Genomic DNA, 21680 nt, shown 5'->3' with positions numbered 1-21680 from the left:
CCTTTAATATATATTCCTACTGAGTCAGCCTATGAGAGCTGTACACAAAGGGATCCTAGGTAAATCTCAGTTAAATGGCTATGTCTGTTAACAACATCCTTCATAGACTCTCTTGTTGGAGAACTGAGGATTACTGGGTATATGAACATTCCAGACCTAGCGGTAAGCACTACACAGCCCATCCTTAGAACCTTAGAATGACCTCAGGACAAGGCTTTCGTACCCTCATCATACTGATATGCCAGTCACACAGGAGTTAGGAAGACGATGATAAGATGTGAACTCAGGCACCCTGAAGTCAGAGTCACCACACACAACGACTCCATACGGCTAGGCTAAGACTAAATAGCACTTAACTTAAATACAGTGGGGTCTTTCTTTAATAAAGAAATACAAAGATGGGTGTGATGAGGGTTTGCTCATAAAACTGGATTTCATGTTATTTTCTTTAAATAAAACAAAAAACAACAATTTTAAAAACTATTACTGTTTTGTGTGGCTATTACATTGTGTAGCAGCTATGACCATGCCCACTTCTTTGTTACATTGAGTGATTGGTTGATTGATTGATTCTCTCTCTCTCTCTCTCTCTCTCTCTCTCTCTCTCTCTCTCTCTCGCTTTCTCTCTCTCTCTCTCTCTCTCTCTCTCTCTCTCTCTGTGTGTGTGTGTGTGTGTGTGTGTGTATGAAGTTAGAAGGATGCAGATGTCAGAGGACAAGTTGTAGGAAGTGGTGTGACACTGGCTGGTTCATCTTGACCCTCCTCCCTCTGCTTCTTTAATGTTAAAAGTTCTAAGGAAAACCTGGAAATCATGGGAATCTACAGTTTGGCACCTTCCTGTGTTACCATTTAGACAGGGCACTTAAGAGCAACTTGAAACCATTGGAGGCTGAAATAGATATTTGGGGGTTTTCAAAAGAATAGGCAATTTGGGACAAAGTGAAAGGAAACATGGAACAGAGGAGGAGAAAAGAAAAAGAAACTTAACACTGAGCAAGAGAAGTGAAGTGGGGAGTGAAAGCAAATAAAACCTAAAAAGAAACCTTGTGAGCAAGAAAGTGCAGAAGACAAGTCCTTATGCAAAACAACCAGGAGAGCAGAGTCTTCAGTGTGTGCACTGGTGCGTGTGTGTGTGTGTGTGTGTGTGTGTGTGTGTGTGTGTGTGTGTGTGTTGCAGTGACTATGTAGACATCAGAACACTTGCAGGAGTCAGTTCTCTTCTTTCAACGATGCACCTTTACTCACTGAACTCTCCCTGGTCCAAGAAGGTAACTATTGAGGGACTGAATGGAGTTCTATCTCTTTCCCATCCTTTTCTTCAAGGGGTCCTATCAAAACTTTGGATAGAGTCTTAGCAAAAGAGGTTCCTGTCTGTTTTTATCTTCAACCAGCCAGTGACTTTTCATTTGAAAAAAAAAAAAATATATATATATATACAAAATTGTTTTTAACGAATATTGTGGAAGGTTGATTGTGGGAGACTGGTAAGGACACCTACAGAGGAAATGGAACCCACCAGTGGCACAACCCTGCACTGTCACCCTGGTATTAGCTTTTTTTCCTTAGCACTTATCCTGATCTGGCACACTGGATGTTTAACAAGTATCATGACCTGCCTCTACTCTCCTTTTGTATGTGGGCTCAATAAAAGTAGGGAACTTTATGTTACTAACACTATTTAGAAAACAGGTGGCCATACATACAGTGATACTTGGTGGCTATCTTGATGTGATGAATGAATGTTATCATTTTAATGCCAACATCTAACCATCTACCTGAACATCTATCCATTGGATCTTTGGTGGTAAAATGACAATCCCATACCCCAACCAGCAGTCACTTCTGGATCTTCTGCGTTTGAAACTAAGAGAAGATGGGGGGAAATGCCTGGACTAAAGTGGTTTTTGGTTTATTGGTCAATTTCTGCTGTACCATATTAAATAAAATCTATAGGTGGCTGGGGAACTGGATAAGACATTTTGGTAATATCTTGAATAAACACTTTTTGCAGATTCAGTAACTAAAATGAGCTCTAACTGGATGCCAAGTCAATCCCCCAAATTAAATAATGAAATATCAGGGTGTTATGAAGAAAGAAAAGGGGAAAAGTCTCCGAGACCACGCATGCTTCCAATCACATGGGCAACTTCACCTGTACATTCGACAAAAGTCCAGCCTCTGTGTTCTGCCCCGAACTCCCTTTCTGTGCTGCTCTGGTTATTTTGAGTGCTGTCATGAAGCTCATGGAAATCCTGCAGTTCCCCTGTTTCAAAGCATCCCCTCCATGGCCTCCCCAGATTTCAGTGACTATCCTCCTCTAAAAGATCTTTTTTTCCCTAAATACGTCTTTCTGATAACTTCTTTGTTCCTTACGACTCTGGACTGGGAAGTTCTTCTCAGTGTTAATGTTCCTCCATATTTGGACAGCCACCTACGGACTCTCATTGACGCTATTTCCGTGCTGAAACAAAGCTGCCATCTTTATTTTTTTTTTTTTCACTGATTGCCTCTTTTCTCCCTCCCATGACATAGACAAATGTTGATGTTTACTACAAGGCAGTGCATTAGTTGCTAATTAACTTACTAGATGCTTCAGCCAAAACTTGTTGTATTCGGTCCAAGAAAAGAATGGCAGCTATATAAAAAATAAGTTGTTGAGAGTTTTACATTGTTGTTTTGTTTTATTACAAGAGAGTTGTCTACTAAAGAATACAGGAACCTTACATACTGGGAGTTAAGAAGCCTCCAGTCTTGGCTTCCTCCTAAACTCAGTTGGTCAGTGTACATCTGTCACTAGGCAAGCCAGGGTCAAGGCTGAATAAATATTATACCACCAAGCAAAGCATGAGAAAATAAAGCTGTTTAGTATAGTTCACTTTTTTTATGCTTAAGCCCCACTTTTTTTATGCTTAAGCCCACTGGGTGTGAAGTTTACTCCAGGATGAATGCAGAAATGCGCCCCACCCCCCGGAGATCCATTATTCAGGAACCTCCCTTTTCCTGTCCCACCCCCACCCCTAGGATCCCCACAAATGAGAGTAACTCATTTTTTACATCAAGCTTTAGGACAATTCTTCATCCCCCTTCCAAGACCTTCTTTGCCCTCTGCATATTAAGTGAGAAGTGAGTCCGGTCTCCTAAGCAGCACCCAACGAAACGATCCTCAAATAAAATAGTGCAGAGCAACGCTTGCCTGCGCAACACAAGGGAGAATTTACTTTCCCTTCCTGTTTCCCACTTTCCCAGGATGTTCTTGACCAAAGTCCTCGCCTAACTCGCCGCTTCCACTGGCCCCCTCCACCCTTGCGAAACTAATTCCCTGGCCCGGAAGTTGACGTTTGTAAAGTCCGGAGAAGAGAATCGAAACAGAAACCGATCTGTGGGTGGAAGGCAATACTTAAAGCTCCCCGGGAGGGTGATCAGCCCAGCGGTGGAGGAGCGAGAATCGTCCCCGGTCTATGCCCACCTGCTGCAGCGCATTCCTGGCTCGTCTGCCACCTGCCGGGTGCCACCGATCGATCCTGGGTTCAGAGGCTACCTGGTGGATACCCGAGGATCCCTAGCAGGTAACCCGGGAACCCATTCACTCCCACCTGTGGATCATCCGCCCTTCAGGGAGACCCGTCTCCCAATCCCCGAGAACCCGCGATGTCGACGTCGATGGTCTGTTCTGCAGAGGACAGTTTCAGGAATCTCATCTCAATCTTCAGGCCCAGGTTGAAAACGTACATTCAGGTGGAGCCGGTGCTGGACCGCCTCTTCTTTCTGCCGGCAGAAGCCAAAGAGCAGATTCTTAGAAAGGTCACCACCTGTGGTAACGCCAGCGCGGTGGAACTGCTGCTGAGGACCTTGGAGCAGGGGCAGTGGCCACTGGGGTGGACTCAGATGTTCGTGGATGCCCTGGAGAACAGTGGCAACCCCCTAGCGGCACGCTATGTCAAACCCACACTCACTGATCTGCCCTCTCCTTCCTCTGAGACCGCGCATGACGAGTGTCTCCACCTGCTGAACCTCCTCCAGCCGACGTTGGTGGACAAGCTTCTGATTATCGATGTCTTGGATACTTGCTTCGCGAAGGGACTGCTGACAGTCGAGGACAGAAATCGGGTAGGTGTCACTGTAGACGGAGATGGGCTTGTGGATGATTTTGCGAAGCAGGGTTGCTTATGCATTTCTTCATAGAGAGTGGTTTTTGACTTTTTTCGGGGCCCCGATCTTGTATAAATGTTCAAACCCACAGGGAGCCCATTTAATAGATGAGAAAAACAAGGTAGGTTAAACAATTCACTCTTGGTGTCCCAGGAAGAACAAAAGTGGCCTTGCCATCGGTATGTTGTCCAGGAGATACTGAATTTTATGATTTAGTTCACGTAGTCTTCAGAGTACCAGTCAGTAAACTATGGCCCACCTGCTGCATTTAGCCTTGTATTCGTATTTTAAGAACAAGAATCTAAGAATGGTCTTATCTTTTTTTTTCTTTCAATTTTAAGTGTTAATAAAGTTTTATTGAAACTCTCTTCCTTATATGCTTTTTTATAGTTGCCTTTTCACTGTTGGGTGTGGGTAATATTTAGTCTATAAATCCTAAATATTTACTATCAGGTTCCCAATGTCCCTCTTATATATTTTATACTTTGCAGAGCTTATTAAGTCTTGGTCCAGATAAGAAATTAGGTCGATTTTTTTTTTCATTGATCAAAGTGTTCATATTTTCTAGAATTCAAGTTAAGAAGTCTGCTGGCAAACAAATTCCACTGTCCTTAGCTTTTCACACTATTGAAGGAGCAAGTGACTCTTGTGGAGTATCATTTGTATGGGTCAGATGAACTGGGGACATAACATAATGCTCGTAGTTTGTAAAGACTGAAGATTTACCATGTTCTGCTAAAATGCTACATCTAGCTTACCCAGTGTTGCAAGTCGAAAGACTTGTTTAGGTGCTGGAGAGACATGTCTGTGATCAGTACCAAGGGCTGTTCTTGAAGGTGGAGGAAACTCAGTTCCAGTGGCCCTGTCAGGTGTCACACTACGTTCTACAAATACGTGAGATCTGGGGACATCTGATACCTATGGCTTCCACCCACACTACAGCCACCTGCACAAGCTCTACTTCCTCCAAACACGTAGACACACAATTAAAACGACATTGAATACATTTTAAGCCTCTTTTGAAAAACATGTGGACAAATGGTCCATTAATACAAGTCAAAATTCTTCCTGTATGGCTTGCTACAGTTTTGACAGTTTCTTCTGTTTGATTCATTGGCTGTATCTTCATTGTAGACTCTTGGCATCAGACCGATTGGCTATATGTAATGTGGCTTGGCCTTTAGTTACTAATTCCAGCCATGCTTCGTAGAGTTAGTGGCACCTACGCCTATGCAGAGACAGATTACGCATCGCATTTGGATGTCCAGTCTCTCCAACAAGTAAATTACTCTTTGCACTGCTTTCGGCCGCATTTATATCATTTCTTGTCTTGAGAACCGGCTAAGGCGCATTATTGTGGTCCAGCTGGATATGACAAATGTGTACATCACTGTGGCAGAGTCGTAATTTGGAAGAAAGTATGCAGCCTCCAAGCCAGCTGGAGAAGGAAGATGGCATTTCCAGCCACAGTAGCTGTTAGGAAGTCCAGAAGCGACAGAGTCCAGTCACACCACAGAGCTGTTTATGTTTGCTGGGATGATGTCCCGAGTGCCAGAGAACCAGCACTTCCCTGTGTTTACTCTAAATACGTCTGCCTCGCTGCACCACTTTTGTCTTGCCTGGGTTGAATTTCTGCCAGCTACATTTTATCCAAGTTCTTGATTCTGGCAAGCTCGGAGGCAGCTAGCAGTAACAATGCAAGGGATCTGACAAGGAGAGGATGGATGGGAAGGGACGTTTGTGTATGGCAGCAGCTTCAACCACGTTCCCCTAGTGGCACACTTCTAAGGAATCCCTGAGAGAAAGGAGAGCCACTGATTCGAAGCCAGGGGGCAGTGGTGAGGCCACAGGAGTCTAATTGTCTCTTCGTGCATTATTTTACACCAGCAGCTCTGAATGGAGTCATTAAGCACAATGGGCAGGTGGTGTCACATTTGGAGGAATCTCTCTTGATACAGGACTCATCAAATGTTTACATCTCAACAGCATAGTGGCATGGCATAATCATAAGAATTTAGACTAGTAGAGATAATAATAGTGATAATAAAAATGTAATGATGATGATGATGATGATGATGATGATGATTGAGGTCTGTCTCTAGATTTTACTGAATGTGAGAGTTGGTTCCAGAATCCTACGTTTCCCTGAGGAAATGAATAATACAATAATTTCTAAGCTCACCTCAACACTAATTATGAAATGTTAAAGAAAATGTTTCATAAATAATCTTTTTGATATGAAGATTATGTGGACTTTGTCACACACTTCACTTTATAATTTAGGGGTAAAATTTCAGGGGTTTAGGTAAATCTTCCACATAATAGCCCACTTTTTAACGTGTTTGGATTAAATTGATTTGAAAGAGAAACTGTCACTTTGTAAGTACCTAGAACCTAGCCAGTGCTAGTTTTTTCATCATCTGATTGGTGTTTGAATTTTTTTTGAAAAAAGAAGAAGAAAGAAAGAAAAAAGAAAGAAAACATAGTTGAAGACATAGGGAGAGCCAAATTGTCTTGTCAGACATTGGGAAAGAAATGGGCATTAAATCTCAAAATTTGAAGTGTAGTAACTTCAAAACATATGGATGATCATTATAATTTATTTTTGGAGACCAAAGTCTGAGAAGCTATCTTGTAGATGTTTTCTACTTGATTAGCTTTCACTTTTTGCATCTTACCTACAGCTGCCAGCACCAGATAGCCCCAGACCCGGGGGATTCAAGAATAAGAACCACAAGAACATATTTGACTCATACATTCTTTCAGAATGAATGATTGAGTGACACCTTCACTATGCTGCTGTGAGAAGACAAGAGATAAACACAGACACTGTGTGCCTTACGTCTTTGTGATAGCATTGGTGAGGGTTCAGTCTTCTTAGTCTAAGACTGTCTGTCTGCAGCATTAGTGACTCTACAAGCTATACTCAATCATTACACGGGTCATTTTACAGGTCGTCAAACTAGAATTATCTCTCATAGTACAGAATTTCTTGTGTTGCCCAATAGCCCCAGGATACTTGCGCCAACCTGGGAGTATCCATCAACATGGATCACTCAGATCTCTGAGACAAGGGTGTTAACACTTCAGAGGTAAAGTAATAGCCACATGAACAGCCATGGCGAGAGAGATACCTGTCTAGCCCTGGCTGACATCGCTGAACACCTGTAGTATTGGAAGTCATATATGCTTCATTTACATAGAGAATTAAGATACCTTGGTATCCCAGATAAACCCTGAGTCTAGCCTTTCTTGCATGAAGTTGAATGTCTAAGTAAGTTTTCTTTTCATTAATTAATTAATATTGTACTATTAGGCAAATTACCAAGGACATTGGGGCAAAGAAGTAAAAAGGTATGAATAAGATGTTAGCAATATTGACAATTCACTGGTAAAATAGGAACAAATTCCTTGTGTGGGACACAAATTTTGCTTCCTAATTTTACGTTGTCTAAGTTGAACTCTGCTGCATTTAAGAGAAAGCTTTTGTTCTAAACTGTGAAATTGTCTTAGAGATATAGTACCTGATGGATATAGTGAAATGTTTGGCTCCTCATTTATGAACTTCGTCAACGACGTTGAAAGAAAAGAGCAAGCCCAAAATATATTGAAAATAAATGTCTTACATTCTGGAGGGCAGAGATAAGCAGGGCTAGTGGCTCTCGGAGCAGCAGGTTTAAACAAATAGTAAGTTCCTAGGTCAGTTAGATCCTCAAAAAAAAGGAAGAACTGAATTTTAAAAAAGACAGCAAAGGTCAGTTTCTTATGTTTACACATGCATGACTAGACAAGCACATCTGTGTGCATACATGCACATACATATCCATATAACACACACGCACACACACATACACACGACACACAACAGGGGTACAAACTGAAGCTACTTATCTTCTTTCTTTCTTTTTTTCTTTCTTTTGGTCATAGAAGCTCAAGCAAAGCATTTATTAATCTGTCAATTATTTTAGTGTTTTTTTTTATTAAAATTTTTGTTTTGAATTTTATTTTGAAATGGAAAACTGTGGAGGAAATGTTCTATAATGCCTGTGTAGAGGTCAGGGGACAGTTTGTGAGAACCAGCTTTCCCCTTTTACCATGTGGGGGCTGGGAGTCGAACTCAGCATGTTTTACTTAGCAGCAAGCACCTCTAACCATTGGACCACCTCATCAACCTACTTTACAATCCTTTTTCTGCATTAAAAAAAAATTGCATATTTAGAAGATGTTTGGGCTTAATGATTTGTTTTCCTGAAAGACTCTAGAAGAGCCACACGGAACACCTCTGCATTCTTTAGCATTTGGATGTAAGCCTTTGTCTATGTGTATGGCTTACCTGTTAGTTTTCTTTTAGAATATTTTCACATTTAGTATGTTCAAAGTGTGTTTTCTCTCCCTTCTTTTCTGTTGAAATAATAGATTTCTGCTGCAGGAAATGATGGAAATGAGTCAGGTGTAAGAGAACTGCTGAGAAGGATGGTGCAGAAAGAAAACTGGTTTTCTACTTTCCTGGATGTTCTTCGAGAAACCGGAAATGAAGCACTCTTCCAAGAGCTGACAGGTGTGGACTGCCCAGAAGACAATGCAGGTATTTCCAGTGTTATCAGGAAGATTTTTGGATGTCGTGTGATTGAGATTTCAATGGAGCCTCAAAATGTAGTGCCAAACATCAGGAATTTTAGAATCAACATTTTGAAAGGGTGTGGTAGGTTGGGGTAGGGGTACGGAGAGTGGGGTAGGGGTGTAGGATGGGTGAGGACATCCTTTTGGAAACAGGGTGAGGAGGAATGGGATGAGGAACTGTGAATGGGCAGACTGGGATGGGGGTAATGACTGGACTGTAAAAAAAGAAAAGTCATTATCATCATCATCATCATCATCGTCTCTTTGCATTGGAGAGGATTACAAAGAGCAACGGGTCATCAGACATCAGCTGCCTGGGGGGAGTAGGTCTACTACGAGTATGTCTGAAACACTATTCTTGTACTTAAGGCTCAGGGATCATGAAGAAGGAACATGAAGGTTATAAGAGCTGGAGAACCAGGAATTCTGCTGAGACTGTCTTTTAGGAAGAACAGAGAAGCCACAGCCATGATACCCAAACAATATCGCTGCCTACATGAGACCCAGCCAGTTATAATACCAGAAGAGGGAGGTCTTATGGGGTCCCACTCCTAGCCAATATATATATGCAACTAATGGCTGCTAAGAAATGGAGAATTTGTATCTCCCAGCAGTGCACCCCCAAAAGGATTATCTAACATCACACACTCTCAATTAAAACCAAATAGACTCATCAGTCAAGCAGTATTTTATATTGCTGCATGTGTATGTTTAAGTGTAACAATCAAAATCAGAGAAAAGGAGGTCATGAGTTGGAGAGGAAGTGGGCAGGGGACATGGGAGTAGTTAGAAGCAGGAGACAGAGGAAGGGTTAGAAGAAGGAAAGAGGAAAGGTGATGTAATCATATCTTGATAAAAATTTTGAAAAATTGAAAAAGTCAGGTAGGAGTTTCCTCAGTTGATCTGTCTGTGTGTGTGGGAGGGAGAAGTATGCTCACATGTGTTTGTCCATGTATCCTTCTGCATGTGCACAGGAAACATGGAGAGATTACAGGTGATGTTGGGAGTCTGTTATCTCATACCTTGTCTGAAATAGCCTTTTTTTGTTATTCTCTCTGCATATACCAGGCTGGCTTCCCCCAAAGACTCCTTGCATCCCTGCCCCCACCCCTCCCTGCTTCCTGTAGTTTCTCTGAGTTTTAACTCAGGTCTTCCTTCACACGTGTGTGACAAGTTTTTTGTCCACTATCTCTGACAGTAGTGGTCTTCCTGTGTCGATTTATAAGAATGGCTAAGGAATGGTTTTGTTTCTCCCTGCTCGGTTACGATAAAATGCAAAAGAAAATAAAGAATCAAAATACAGAAGACCTGGAGAAATTTAGCTTATCCTATGATTGTGAGCTTTTAGGATGATGAACAGAAGCAAGCATCTCCCTTTCTTCTTACCATTGAGGACACAGTGAGAAAGGGGAGTAGGCTAAGAAGATGGAACAACCCAAAGCACCATGACAGTTGGCTATGTAGAAAATTGTGAGGAGAGCCTGCCTCTCTTTTTTTGAAAGCACCCAGGCTATGGTATGTTTCCATGGTAGAGGACCCCAGTCTTGATATCCATCTGCTTCTGTGCATCTGTCATCTTTGGTCAGCTACTGGACCTCCATGGGTTTCACTTTACTTGTCTGCCAAATGGGCATTATAATATCACTTACCGGGGTAGGTTATTTTGAGAATTAAATTATTCAATATATGTAAATGGGTTTGTGGTAACTATAAAGTGGAATGATTGTTTTTGTTTATGATTTATTATTTAATTTTATCAGCCTGAGTGTTTTTGCTTACCTGTATGTCTGCACCATTTGCATGCCTGGTGCTCTAGGGAGCCAGAAAAAGAGCAGCAGACCCTAGAATTACAGAAGACAATTCTGAGCTGCTGCCTGGGTAATGGGAATCAAAGCTTCATCCCTTGGAAGAGAAGCAAATACTCTAAATCACTGAGCCATCTCTCTAGTTCAGGACTGTCATAATTTTAAAACTTGGTAACTGTTAAATGAAGAAAAAGAAGGGCATCCCTCACTGAGTGGGCTGCACAAAGGAACTGAGTTGCAGTTTTGGGTTGAGGTTTATGAGTAGAAAAGGTGGGGCCTCGATGTCAGGAACAGGCAAAGGACAAGGCTAGTGTATGAGAAACTGCAGAGCAGGCTTTACAGGGAACACACTTGTCTTAACCATAGAAGGGTTTCTCTAAGAAGAGCAGGCTAGGGTTGGACTAAAGGGAGAGTGAGACAGGGAGGAGAGCCTTCAGGAAATCTTCTGACGTTTATAACTGTTGGGGGACGGCAGGAAGGACTACACTGTGCCGTGCAGTCTGGTATAGGCTATGACAAGAAGGATCAGCAGCCAGATATGTGCAGGGTAGGACCATGAATTAGGTGTTGGTAGCATGGCCCGATTCCTTTGGGCTGTGGGATCTGACACCTTAGAGTGACCAGTGTCTTAGAGGAGTTTAGACGTTCTTTAATAGCTAGTAGGTAGTTAGAAACATTGTCAGTTTAGCTCCATCTGAAGCCATAATCATTTTCTATAGGAAATTCTCCATGCCAGGATAGATAGGTTTTCTCCTTGCTGTTTAGGGTGGGATAGTCTAGAAAAATCCTATATGCATGTGTGTGTTTGGTATATACATATATATACAGGCATAGGTCTTAATACATATCTTAATACGTATATATAAAATTCTTAATATGTAATTACATTTATATAATTTATAATTACATTTATGGTTTCAAACTCCTCTGACAAATTGAAGTTTCTCAAGGATAAGAAACTTCTTGGTCTCCTTCCCTAACGTGTCCAGCCTTTTAACATTACAACACTGTGGGACTGTGGGCTGTGAAAGGTATCCTGATTCCTAGTCAAGATAGGTGGAAGCCCCAGGAACCCTAAGGGACAGTATGGGGCTTCTTAATCTCCCAGGACATCAGGGTTCTCTCACGTAGCTACAGCCCTGAACAGCCCTTTATAGAGAGGTTGGAGACACATCAGTCACCTAGGGCAGTGCCCCTGGTCTTTCCTCCACAGGTGGACATGACCACATGTCACAGGCTCAAGAGAGACCAGTCATGTAGAAGCAGGAACATGCCCCCCCCAAAATGCAGATGAGGTCTTCCCAAGCTCTCAGGCCAACCCAAAAGGAAGTACCTGTTGTCAGACCCTGACCCACTCCTAAACCGTGTTTAAAAACCCCTATCAAGAAGAATTAAAGGTGTGTAGGAAAGACTCCATCTTCTGAGAGCTTCTGTCATAAGAGCTGTAACACTGTCTCTTATGCTCTCCCGAAATCACCACCAGAAGCTTCCCTGCACCCCTTGCCAGCTAACAGCCTCTTGCTGGCTTAGCCCCACCCAATATCCTGCGAACAGAGGCAGAGCGGCACCAGCAGTGGAAGCAGTGGAAGTGGTACCCCGTCACTGCTCAAGTTCCCCCCCCCCTTTCACCTGAACCGGACTAGAGATCTCTCTGTGAGGCCTCCAGAACACAGGCCCACACAACACAACACCCTTCTTGACAAAACACAGGCTGAGAGTACCCTGAGCTAGAACTCCAAAGAAAAAATGTCTTCCCTCCCCAAATCTCATAGTGTATTAGGTTTACGAGCTTGTGTTGGCCTATGTTCCTAGGCTCCCCCATGCAGCCCATGGTCCACATGGCCAGCAGGCTGTGGCTTTAATACTCCTACATGCTGGAGGCCAAAGAGCAGGAAAGGTAAAATGGAAAAGTGGAGACAACAGAAGACTTCCTTCAATTAAAATAAGAAATCCCAGGAATCCAGAACACGTGGATTCAGTCTGACATTAAAACAGATGTACATCTCATGAACATGAAATCAGGAACAAAATGGCAAGTAAAGGCTAAAGAAAGCCACCCAATTTGCATCTCCATTATTTCAGCCTTAAATAGAGCTCAGAGTCATGGAATCAGTGACTGACTTCCCAAAGGCGATGGTCAGAGAGGAAAGTCATCTCGCTTCCCCGTGGTTCGATGGGTGTGTGACTTGTTTGTCTTTCTCTGTAAAATGTGGTATGTGTTACACAAACACTCAACTGTAGTCACATTAAAAGTAAAAATACTCCTCTTTGTGTTACACCAAAATAACGAAGTCTTTGGAAATGTCAATGTTAAAAAGCATATACAGTGTATGAGAAACAGACCCGACTATATTTTCAGAGCTGCAGTGGCACTTGTACACATCGTGGGGAAATTTGTGTTACCCTGTTATTTCCATCAATTCTTGTGATTCACAGACTTGGATAATTCCTCTCACGAAGATGGGCCTGCAGCTAAGGAGCCCCTTCTGTTCGCTGTGGATGAGTCAAGTCTGGAGACAGAGGCCTGGGGCACAGAGGACCCTTCACCAGAGGTTTCTATTGCAGACTCTTCTGGGACCACAGGTACCTGTCACATGAAGATGCCTTGTGTATCATAATTGTGTTCTCCAGAGAGATTCATTCTGCATTCTTATGACACCAGACCCTATGAAACACACGGTGGATTGGGACACTGGTGTTACTGAGGGTGGTTATAATACTTGAGAGCAGAGTACATTAAAACTGCTACTCTTAGGTTTAAATATTGTAAGCAACATGCTAGGATGAATAGGAACCTATTTGCCTGTAATTTCACTTTCTAAAGATGTGTGGTCATTCTAATGTGATCATGGACCTGGGTGTGTGCTTATCTCTCATGATTGGCAAATTATTTTTCAATATGACAATGATGAAAAACTACAGACAATTAATGCCTGTAGAGAGAGAGGGAGAATTAATCACTCCTTGTGGGTGAGCCTCCAACTGGTTATTCAATACCAAGGGATCAGCCCTAAAAACAAAAGTACAAACATCACCAAGCAGAGTCTTGGGCTGTATTTATATAGTTGTGTGTGTGTGTGTGTGTGTGTGTGTGTGTGTGTGTGTGTGTGTGAAACAACAATTAAAGAGGCCCTAAACTGCAGAGGGTGTGTTTGGGGGGGGGGGCACAGTTGGAGAGAAGAGGAGAGAGGACATAATATAACTATATTTTAACTTTATTTTTTTTTAAAAAAGAGCATCATATAATCCAGGCAGAAGAACAATAAGCAATGAGCATTGAGTATTTACTCTCCTTACAACCTTGACAAATTGTGTATTTACAAAATTTGACTTTTAAAAATAGCTACGTCTAAAAATATTCCAGTTTGCCTTTGCGCTGTAGTTGAAAGTTGCCTAAGCCAGCCCTCCCATCCCTAAAGCATGGGGCTGCTACTTCAGAGGCTTCGGAATGCACAGGAACACTGTGAAGCCACCCGTGTTTCCGAAATCTCCTTTCCTGGTGACAGCTGCCTCCTGATCTCCTTCTGCATACCTGTGTGTGGAACTGTAATTTCTCCTGTGCTCATTTTAGGTGTTGCTCGAGGTTCTTACTGACGGAATAATAGTGTCATCATTTGGATGCAATTAAACAAGTGTTGACACTGAGTGTGTTCCCAAATGGCTGCGTCAGGAACAATGCCTTTAGAGCCCTCTGCACTTTTGTCACGTTAAACTCATTAGGAACCTACATAATTTGAGTTTCTGGGTCAAACGATTTATACAGTTTTAACACATTTGATACTTAGCGTCAACTCTCACTGTAGGAATTCATTCTGATTTGCATGCTCTTCTGAACTAAGAGTAACCTCTTCTCCCAACCTCTGTCTTAGGAATGCATGGCCTCATTTCCAGTCTCTGCCAGTTAAGTTACAATAAAAATAGATATTTTGGTAATTTGAATACAGATTAGAATTTTTCTGATTTGTACTATTTTTTTTTTTTCAAATTTCTCCTCTATGGGCTTTTTTAAAAAACTACCCGTCACCTTTCATATGAACACATTTGCATTTTTCTCCTGGCTTACCCGAAATATTTAAATATATACTTGCCTACAGTGCTTCTGGGGTGTTTGTGATCAATGAGCCACCAGGTGCAGGGTTGAGGGGTCTTGTTGAAATACAGAGCTGGACTCCAGACTCCGCTTCTGTCACAGGGTCACGGCACCTGCTGCCCATGTCTCCATCCACACATGCAACAGCGAGGGTTTAACCTGTAGACGAGTAAAGCATTTAAGCTTCAATGCTACAGGCTTTGTCTTCTCTGGTGAGTGCCTGAACCATGCAGACCATGATTCTATAGCAAAGCCGCCTCCAGATGAGGGGACTCGTGATCTACCAAACCATCTTTGTGTGCTGCCTGGCGTCGTTGGGGGTCACCGGACATCTTATAAACCCGCGCCAGTAAGAGCTGATGTCTGAGCTGAGGCTGGGAGATGGGCCTGCATCTCACACAGCATCCGGCATCCCATTAGCTTGCAGTTGTCTGGCCTGAGTTTGAACATGGGTGAAACTGAAGGCCAGATTTTAAAATTTCTTTCTTCTTTAATATAAGGATTTATTTTCTTAAGTTTAGCATGGACCCTGTAAGGATAATACGGCTCACCATAATGGCCGTAGTGGATAGAAATGGCAGGGGCTGGGTTTTTTGTTAGTTTCCTTTTGCTTTTACCTTTTGGTAGCATTACCTTCTGCCATATGTTTATGCTAATCTCTCTGCCTCCCTCCAGTTCCTTCACTCCTTTTGCTTAAAAAAACAAATGAAACAAAACCAACAAGCCTCAGAATCTTCCTCCATGTGCCAGAGCTCCTGTTTAATCCTGGACACACAATGAAGAACACAGCAGAACAGGCCACAACCCCTGTGGAGCTCCCCACTCTGAGGTTCACTGAGGGCTAAGCTCAGTGCAGAATATTCAAATACCTGTTAGTGAGAGAGCTTGCGTAGAAGCTAGACAGGCTTATAGAACCCCACCAAGCTCCCAGGAGTCCTCTGACCTGCAGAGTCTTCCGGTGCCTGCATCTGTGAATAGGTTAGCCCTACGCTGAGCCTTTATGAACCAGTGGTGGAGGGTTGCTTGCTTATGAGGACATGATGCCTTTGCCCCAGAGCGTTGCTTAGGCACAGCTACTCATCAATGGCTCAAGTTATTACTGGTTTCTGCTCGTTTCGATCTTACGATCATATGTTTATCTGGTCTTATGAACCAAGCATTGCCAAAGAACAAGCCAACAAACAAAACATCTTGTTGTTAGCCTGTTAGCTCTGAGAAGTCACTTGATGTTTGTTTTTTCATTTTGTGCTGATAACTGGATTTATGTCCTCTCTCATGCTGGGCAGGGGCTCCACCACTAACCTCTATATCCCACCCATGGAGATACTTGGCTCACAATACTAACTGCTAAATTTAACAGAGGTGTTTTGCCTAGCTAGTCATTCTTAGAATTAACAAGGAAAATATTTCTGAAGCCATGCCATAGGTTGATACATATTTGCATTATAGTAGGCAGAGCTTATCGATGAGGATAGTGTGTGTTTATTTTTGGGTCTAACAAGATGGGTTGATACCCCTAGTAGTTGCTAAAAGCAACAACAAACAACAACAACAACAAACCTTGTTTCTTAAGGTCGTGCCTTTTGTAAACTCAATTTTTTTTTTTTAATGTGCAGCAATAAAAAGTAAGGGAAGTTTGTAATTTTAGGTCAGGATATTTCTTATCATTCTGAACCAGTTTGTGTGTCTTTAGTTCATAGTAACTTGTTTAAGCCTATTAACCCGTAAGTAGCCTTTCCATGAAGATCCTCTGGGAGGCACTTTTACAACCTTCTACCTCTTTCACACCTCACCAACCAGCACAGTGGCTCACACTAAACCGATTTTAATGACATTTACTTTTTCTCCTAAGGGTGACAGACTAGAATTCTCCTGTGGAAGGTTCTAGATAATCGCTTCACCGTCTCATCCCATGTGGGGATTAGCATTTCTTCTTTTCTGCTTATTCACTATTCAGAATTGACTGCATGTCAGCACTGACTGGAATTGCACATACGTGCACACACACACACCTCACATGAAATAAGGTAGGAGACATATTGAGGGAAATATGGGGAGTTTAGGGGAAGCAGGAGGAGGAAACTAGGGAGGCAATGATGATGATATTTTATTGAAGACATGTATGAAATTCTCACAAATAAAAATGTCTAAGGGAGATGCTGTCTCCCCTCTTAAAGCACAGTTATTAATTAAAATAATTAGTTAATATTATTTAAAATTAATTGAAATAAACCAAGATTTTCTTCAAAGCATTGTCTTTCCCAAGTTAACCCAGTAACTTCTAATCAGCAACTGCACATTTTAGAACTCTCAGTACGATCTTACGATGAATATGGCTTTTCTGCCGTCTGAAGTCACTGGCAATTTTAGAACAAGAAAATGCCACAGAATTTTGATGTTTTTTTAGACCAGATTTACAGGAAAGACTTAAGGGACTTAACCCATTCTGTGGATTATTTTAATTCTATATATTTACAGAAAAATTAAAGAGTCATTTCTAAATATCTGTTATTGCTTTGTTAAAACAAATGAAAGTTTTATCATCATATTTTAGGAAATAAAGTACTACTGTGAAATAAAAGTATATTAAATGAGATTTCAAACAAGGGAAATGCTACTGAGCTTGAAAGAAACACTTTTATGTAGCACTGCTTAACAACAAATCCCGAAGCTTCTCTTATGTCTCCATTACAGCACCTTGTCTGGACTCTAGAAATGAGAGTAGCTCAGAATGATCAGCAGAGGGCGCTTTGACATTTAGAAAGAGAAAGGATCTCTCTGTTCCAGCGTGGAAAATGATAATGTAACTAGCATGGCATGTGTGAATACACAGTGCGCATGACCCAGAACGCATGTGTATATTTTGATTTATATATTCGTTCACGTGAAGATTTTAAAATTCCACCCCAGCTAATGAGCTCACCAACCTGCTTGTTTTCAGACTGTAATACCTTCTCCTTCATTCCCCCATATGTTCAGCTCCTTAGGTTTATCCGGTGACATTATGCTTTGGAATATATTGTGGATATATTTTGCATAGATCATGTTCTGTAGGAGGGGTTTAAAAATTGACCTTTATAAAACAGCCTCTTTCTCCCTGGTCCAATCTGTCACAGTACTTTTTGTTGTTTTGTTTTGTTTTTTATTTTTTGTTTTTTGGGTTTTTTTTTTTTTTTCCTTTTCATAGACCAAAGTCCAATCTTAGGCTTGGTCTATACTTGTTTCCCTGAAAGTATCACAAAATTTATCCTTGCACTTAGGGATCAGAATAGTGTTCCGTATCACTATCCTATAGAAAATTCTAGTGAATTTTTAGAAACCTAGAAATAAATGCCACACCATTTGAAGCTAAGGAAGATCACTGCTGTAACAGTGTATTACTGTTGCAGAATTGGCTCAAATTAAGTGAGCTATCCTTTATATGTTCTTACCATGCACTGCTGAGGATTTGCAGGACTATTGGGACCATTTAAGGGTAGATAGTAATTTGAAGAGGGAGGAAGGGAAAGAAAGGAGTGTGCCTATGTTGTGATAGATGCTTATAAAGGATTTTATGTTTCTTCTTTTCAAACTGAGCATGTTATGTGACTCACAACTGCACAGCTGTCCTAAAAGGGCTGTCAGCAGTCAGCGGTCATCCCGAGCTCAGGTGTAATGCCGTGTGTATTTATGTTTTATCAGTGTGAAAACTGAGTCATGCATTTCTACAACAAAATTAATATAGACAGGGTTTATTTTACGACTCCGAACACTGCTTCTTAGCACAGTCATAGTAAAGTGATGGTTTTACGTTTTAATTTGGTTGTCAGTACTTACCTTCTTTATCCTGAGCTGTGAAGAAGGAAGGAAAGCCAGACAAGGAACGAGAGAGAAGTGGGTTGGGCAGGTCATTCCAAACCGGTGTGTTCATATCTTAAAATGATATGATTTGGATAAGAACACATATATCACATGCTCTCAAAGAGAAACAGCAACCAACTCATGGAAAGTCAACAGAGAGGAAAGAGAAGCCTCAAATCTAGGTGTCAAAGAAAGGGTTTGGAAGCAGACATGAGAGGGAAGAAAGGTTATCCCCAAAGAACCTTAAGCTAGCAGGGAAGGACAGACATTCGCTGAGCCATAGAGAGCTGCCTGCTGGTGGGTTTGTGAACAGATGTGGCTGATAACAGTTTAGGCTAAGTGAACGTCTCCACAAAAGAAAGTTATAAGAAAGCTGGAAGTGTGTCACTGATGTAAGAGGGTGACAGGGGACACAAATTAGTTAAGACTCCTGAGACCAAAGAGAACTAATGTGTCTAAAAGATTTCTCCTGTTGTCCAAAGAGAACAAAAAACAAAACAAACAACCTTTGAAAACAATAATTAATAATTTACTGTCTGGATATTTATAAAATACCATTACAACGCATGTAAAAAATTACTCAGGAGCATCACACTGACAGATCAACATTGCTCACGATGAGAAGATTTCTACCTTGGGTGTTGACAATCATTTTAATCCCCTGCAAGAACCTGTGTTGAGCATTACCTGTGCACCCTTAATGAAATCTGTGTACTTTCCTCCTGTCTGGATAGGATGCTTAGATCCTTCAGCCTTTCCAACAGGCATCTGTGAATGTAAAGAGTTTCCAGTTCATCCCCTTCTATCTTACAGTTCATGGTCCCTGTTGATGTCAAGACTTCTAGTGTGGTGATCAAGGTCTAGAATTGTGAAGGACCACACTCTAGAACACTCTGCCTTCATCAAGAAGTTAAGGAACAAGCTCTTCTTTCTGTGTTTGGGCCCCAGAGCAAAGGAAATCAGGCTGTCATACTTCATCTCTTTCTCTCTCTCTCTCTCTCTCTCTCTCTCTCTCTCTCTCTCTATCTCTCTCTCTCTCTCTCTCTCTCTCTCTCTCTCTCTCTCTCCCTCCCTCCCTCCCTCCCTCCCTCCCTCCCTCCCTCTCTCTCTCTCTCTCTCTCTCTCTCTTTCTCACACACACACACACACACACACACACACACACACACACACACACACACACACAGAGGCATGTACAAACAGGAGTAGAGGAGCTCCACGAACGGCCATGTGGGCCTGTGGCTCTAAGAGATTTTCTTTTTCTCTTTGGGGAACTAATTTCCTAGAAGCTTGGATCCAGGATAGAATATGCAAGGTGGGTGGAGGTGGCTTCTCTCCATCCCGCAGGAACACATGTTCCCTGGCACACAGAGCGAACTATGACAGACCAAAATGTGAGCGTGTGTGTGTGTAGATCCATATACATAGAGCTGAAAATAAAAAAAAGTCATCTATTTCCTCTCAAAGAAAAGATTGTTACTTCTAAAGAAAAGGAAATATGTATTATTAGCTGTATGAAAGTAAGCACATTCCAGGGGTCCACGCAGCCTTGTGTCTGTGCCAACAGGAGGACCTGCTTGAACAAGAGGATTATGAAACTGGAGGAAAGGCAGGTATGATGTTCAAATACAACGCAAGGTCACAGTACGAGAAAAGTAAGACTACACTAGGAGATGAAATTCGGTGAGGTGTAGACCCTGTCCCCACCAGCTCCAAGGAGAAGAGAACAGGGAGTATTCTTCGCCAAGATACGTGGAAGTCCTTTTCCCTGCCTGTTTCCTGTTGCATTTGAGCCAGCTTTTCATCACCGAGAAGCTGTGTCGTATTTCTGCAAAAATGAAAAGATAGAGTTTCAGAGAGAAACGTTTCTAGGCTAGGAGAAAGTCTAACTGAGGGAAAAGAAGTTGTGTTTTACCTAAGGAGGCCCAGTTCCTTGAAGAAAACACATTATTTGTTCGTTGCATGCTATACTAGAATACGCCAGCAGAGGGCAGACGTTGCATTAAAATGAAACTAAACTCACCAACCCCCCCCCCCCATTTTTCCCCTTTCAATATTTTATTGTGAATTTTTTTGGTTTCTAAACGATTTAAAAAATGTTTTAAGCGTATTTAAGGTCTATAACACGTTAAAAATACGAAATTTCTTAGAACCCAGTAATATTTTATACTATTACCAAAATATTCAAAACATGTTTCCAAAATCAAGAGATATTTTGTCCCCCCCATATGATTTTACAGCCTCTCTTAGAGATTACTCTCATTGTAAGCAAAGCTGTTGTTTTTATCTTACTTGTGAAGTTATTATTCTTTATTTTTTCTTATTTTGAAAATCCATTCTATCTCTTAATTGAACAAGTATGCTTATCCTCTGGTTCCAGTTAATTCGATATAGAAAACTATATTAATAGACACAAGTGGCATTTTTCAAATTTATTTCATAGTTAGCTTTGATGATTCTCTTAGAATAAAGTGACATATGTAAAACCCATTTAACATGACGATTCCAGTATTTCATACAGCTCTGCAAGAGTTTGAATTTATTCTCCTTTAAAACTCTTGTCCTTGGTTTGACAGGATCATTATTACAATAACATTTAAAACTATGAAGGCGACTCTCTGTATTTGTGAATAAAAAGCAAGCCACCTGTGGGCAGCAGCTGAGTTCAGGTCTGGGAAGCTTCGGTGGTCTCCAAAGCATCTGCTCTCTTCCCTGCAAAGCCCTGTGGCCAGACTCTGTCCTGTGGACCTTCTTTAAGAGGACCCAAGGATTGCAGTGGCTATTAGAACCTTCCAGATTGACCTGCCTTGAAAAGTTCAAAGACAAAACCAAGAGAATCCTAAGTAAATCAGTTGCTGCAATTCAGTTTTGGGACATAAACTTACAATGTTGTTGTTGTATAGGAGAAATAACACATCAACAATTGCTTGATATTGTGTGTGCAAATGTGTGTGCATGTGCATTTTTTAAAATTGAATTCAAGCAGAAAACCTGCAGGGAAGGAAGTTTCAGTGTTGTTGGAGATACACTGTTTTCCTTATTGTTGAATTTGTTTTCTTTAATATGTCTGTTTCTAAGAAAGAACAAATAAAAATTCACAAAAAAAAAAAAAAAAAAAAAAACAAAAAGCAAAAAAACCTTGCTGCTTGGGAAGCTGTTGTCTTTTGTGAGGAGAA

At 41.5% G+C, this 21680-nt stretch overlaps 1 protein-coding gene across 1 annotated transcript in view; it reads left to right on the top strand.

Moving 5' to 3' along the window:
• Positions 1–3648: 3648 nt before the first annotated feature.
• The window catches only part of IFIH1 (interferon induced with helicase C domain 1), a gene marked incomplete at its 5' end in the record, with an annotated part of 45207 nt that continues 27175 nt past the window's right edge, over positions 3649–21680 (top strand). The window contains 3 exons of the mRNA XM_080927931.1: positions 3649–4107; positions 8566–8734; positions 13011–13157. Coding sequence (XP_080784057.1) covers positions 3649–4107; positions 8566–8734; positions 13011–13157 — 775 coding nt within the window. The remainder of the gene's footprint in view (positions 4108–8565; positions 8735–13010; positions 13158–21680) is intronic.

This window comes from Micromys minutus (genome assembly GCF_963924665.1).
Source record: "Micromys minutus genome assembly, chromosome: 13".
Lineage (NCBI taxonomy): Eukaryota > Metazoa > Chordata > Mammalia > Rodentia > Muridae > Micromys > Micromys minutus.
This window is presented reverse-complemented; position numbering and strand designations above follow the sequence as displayed.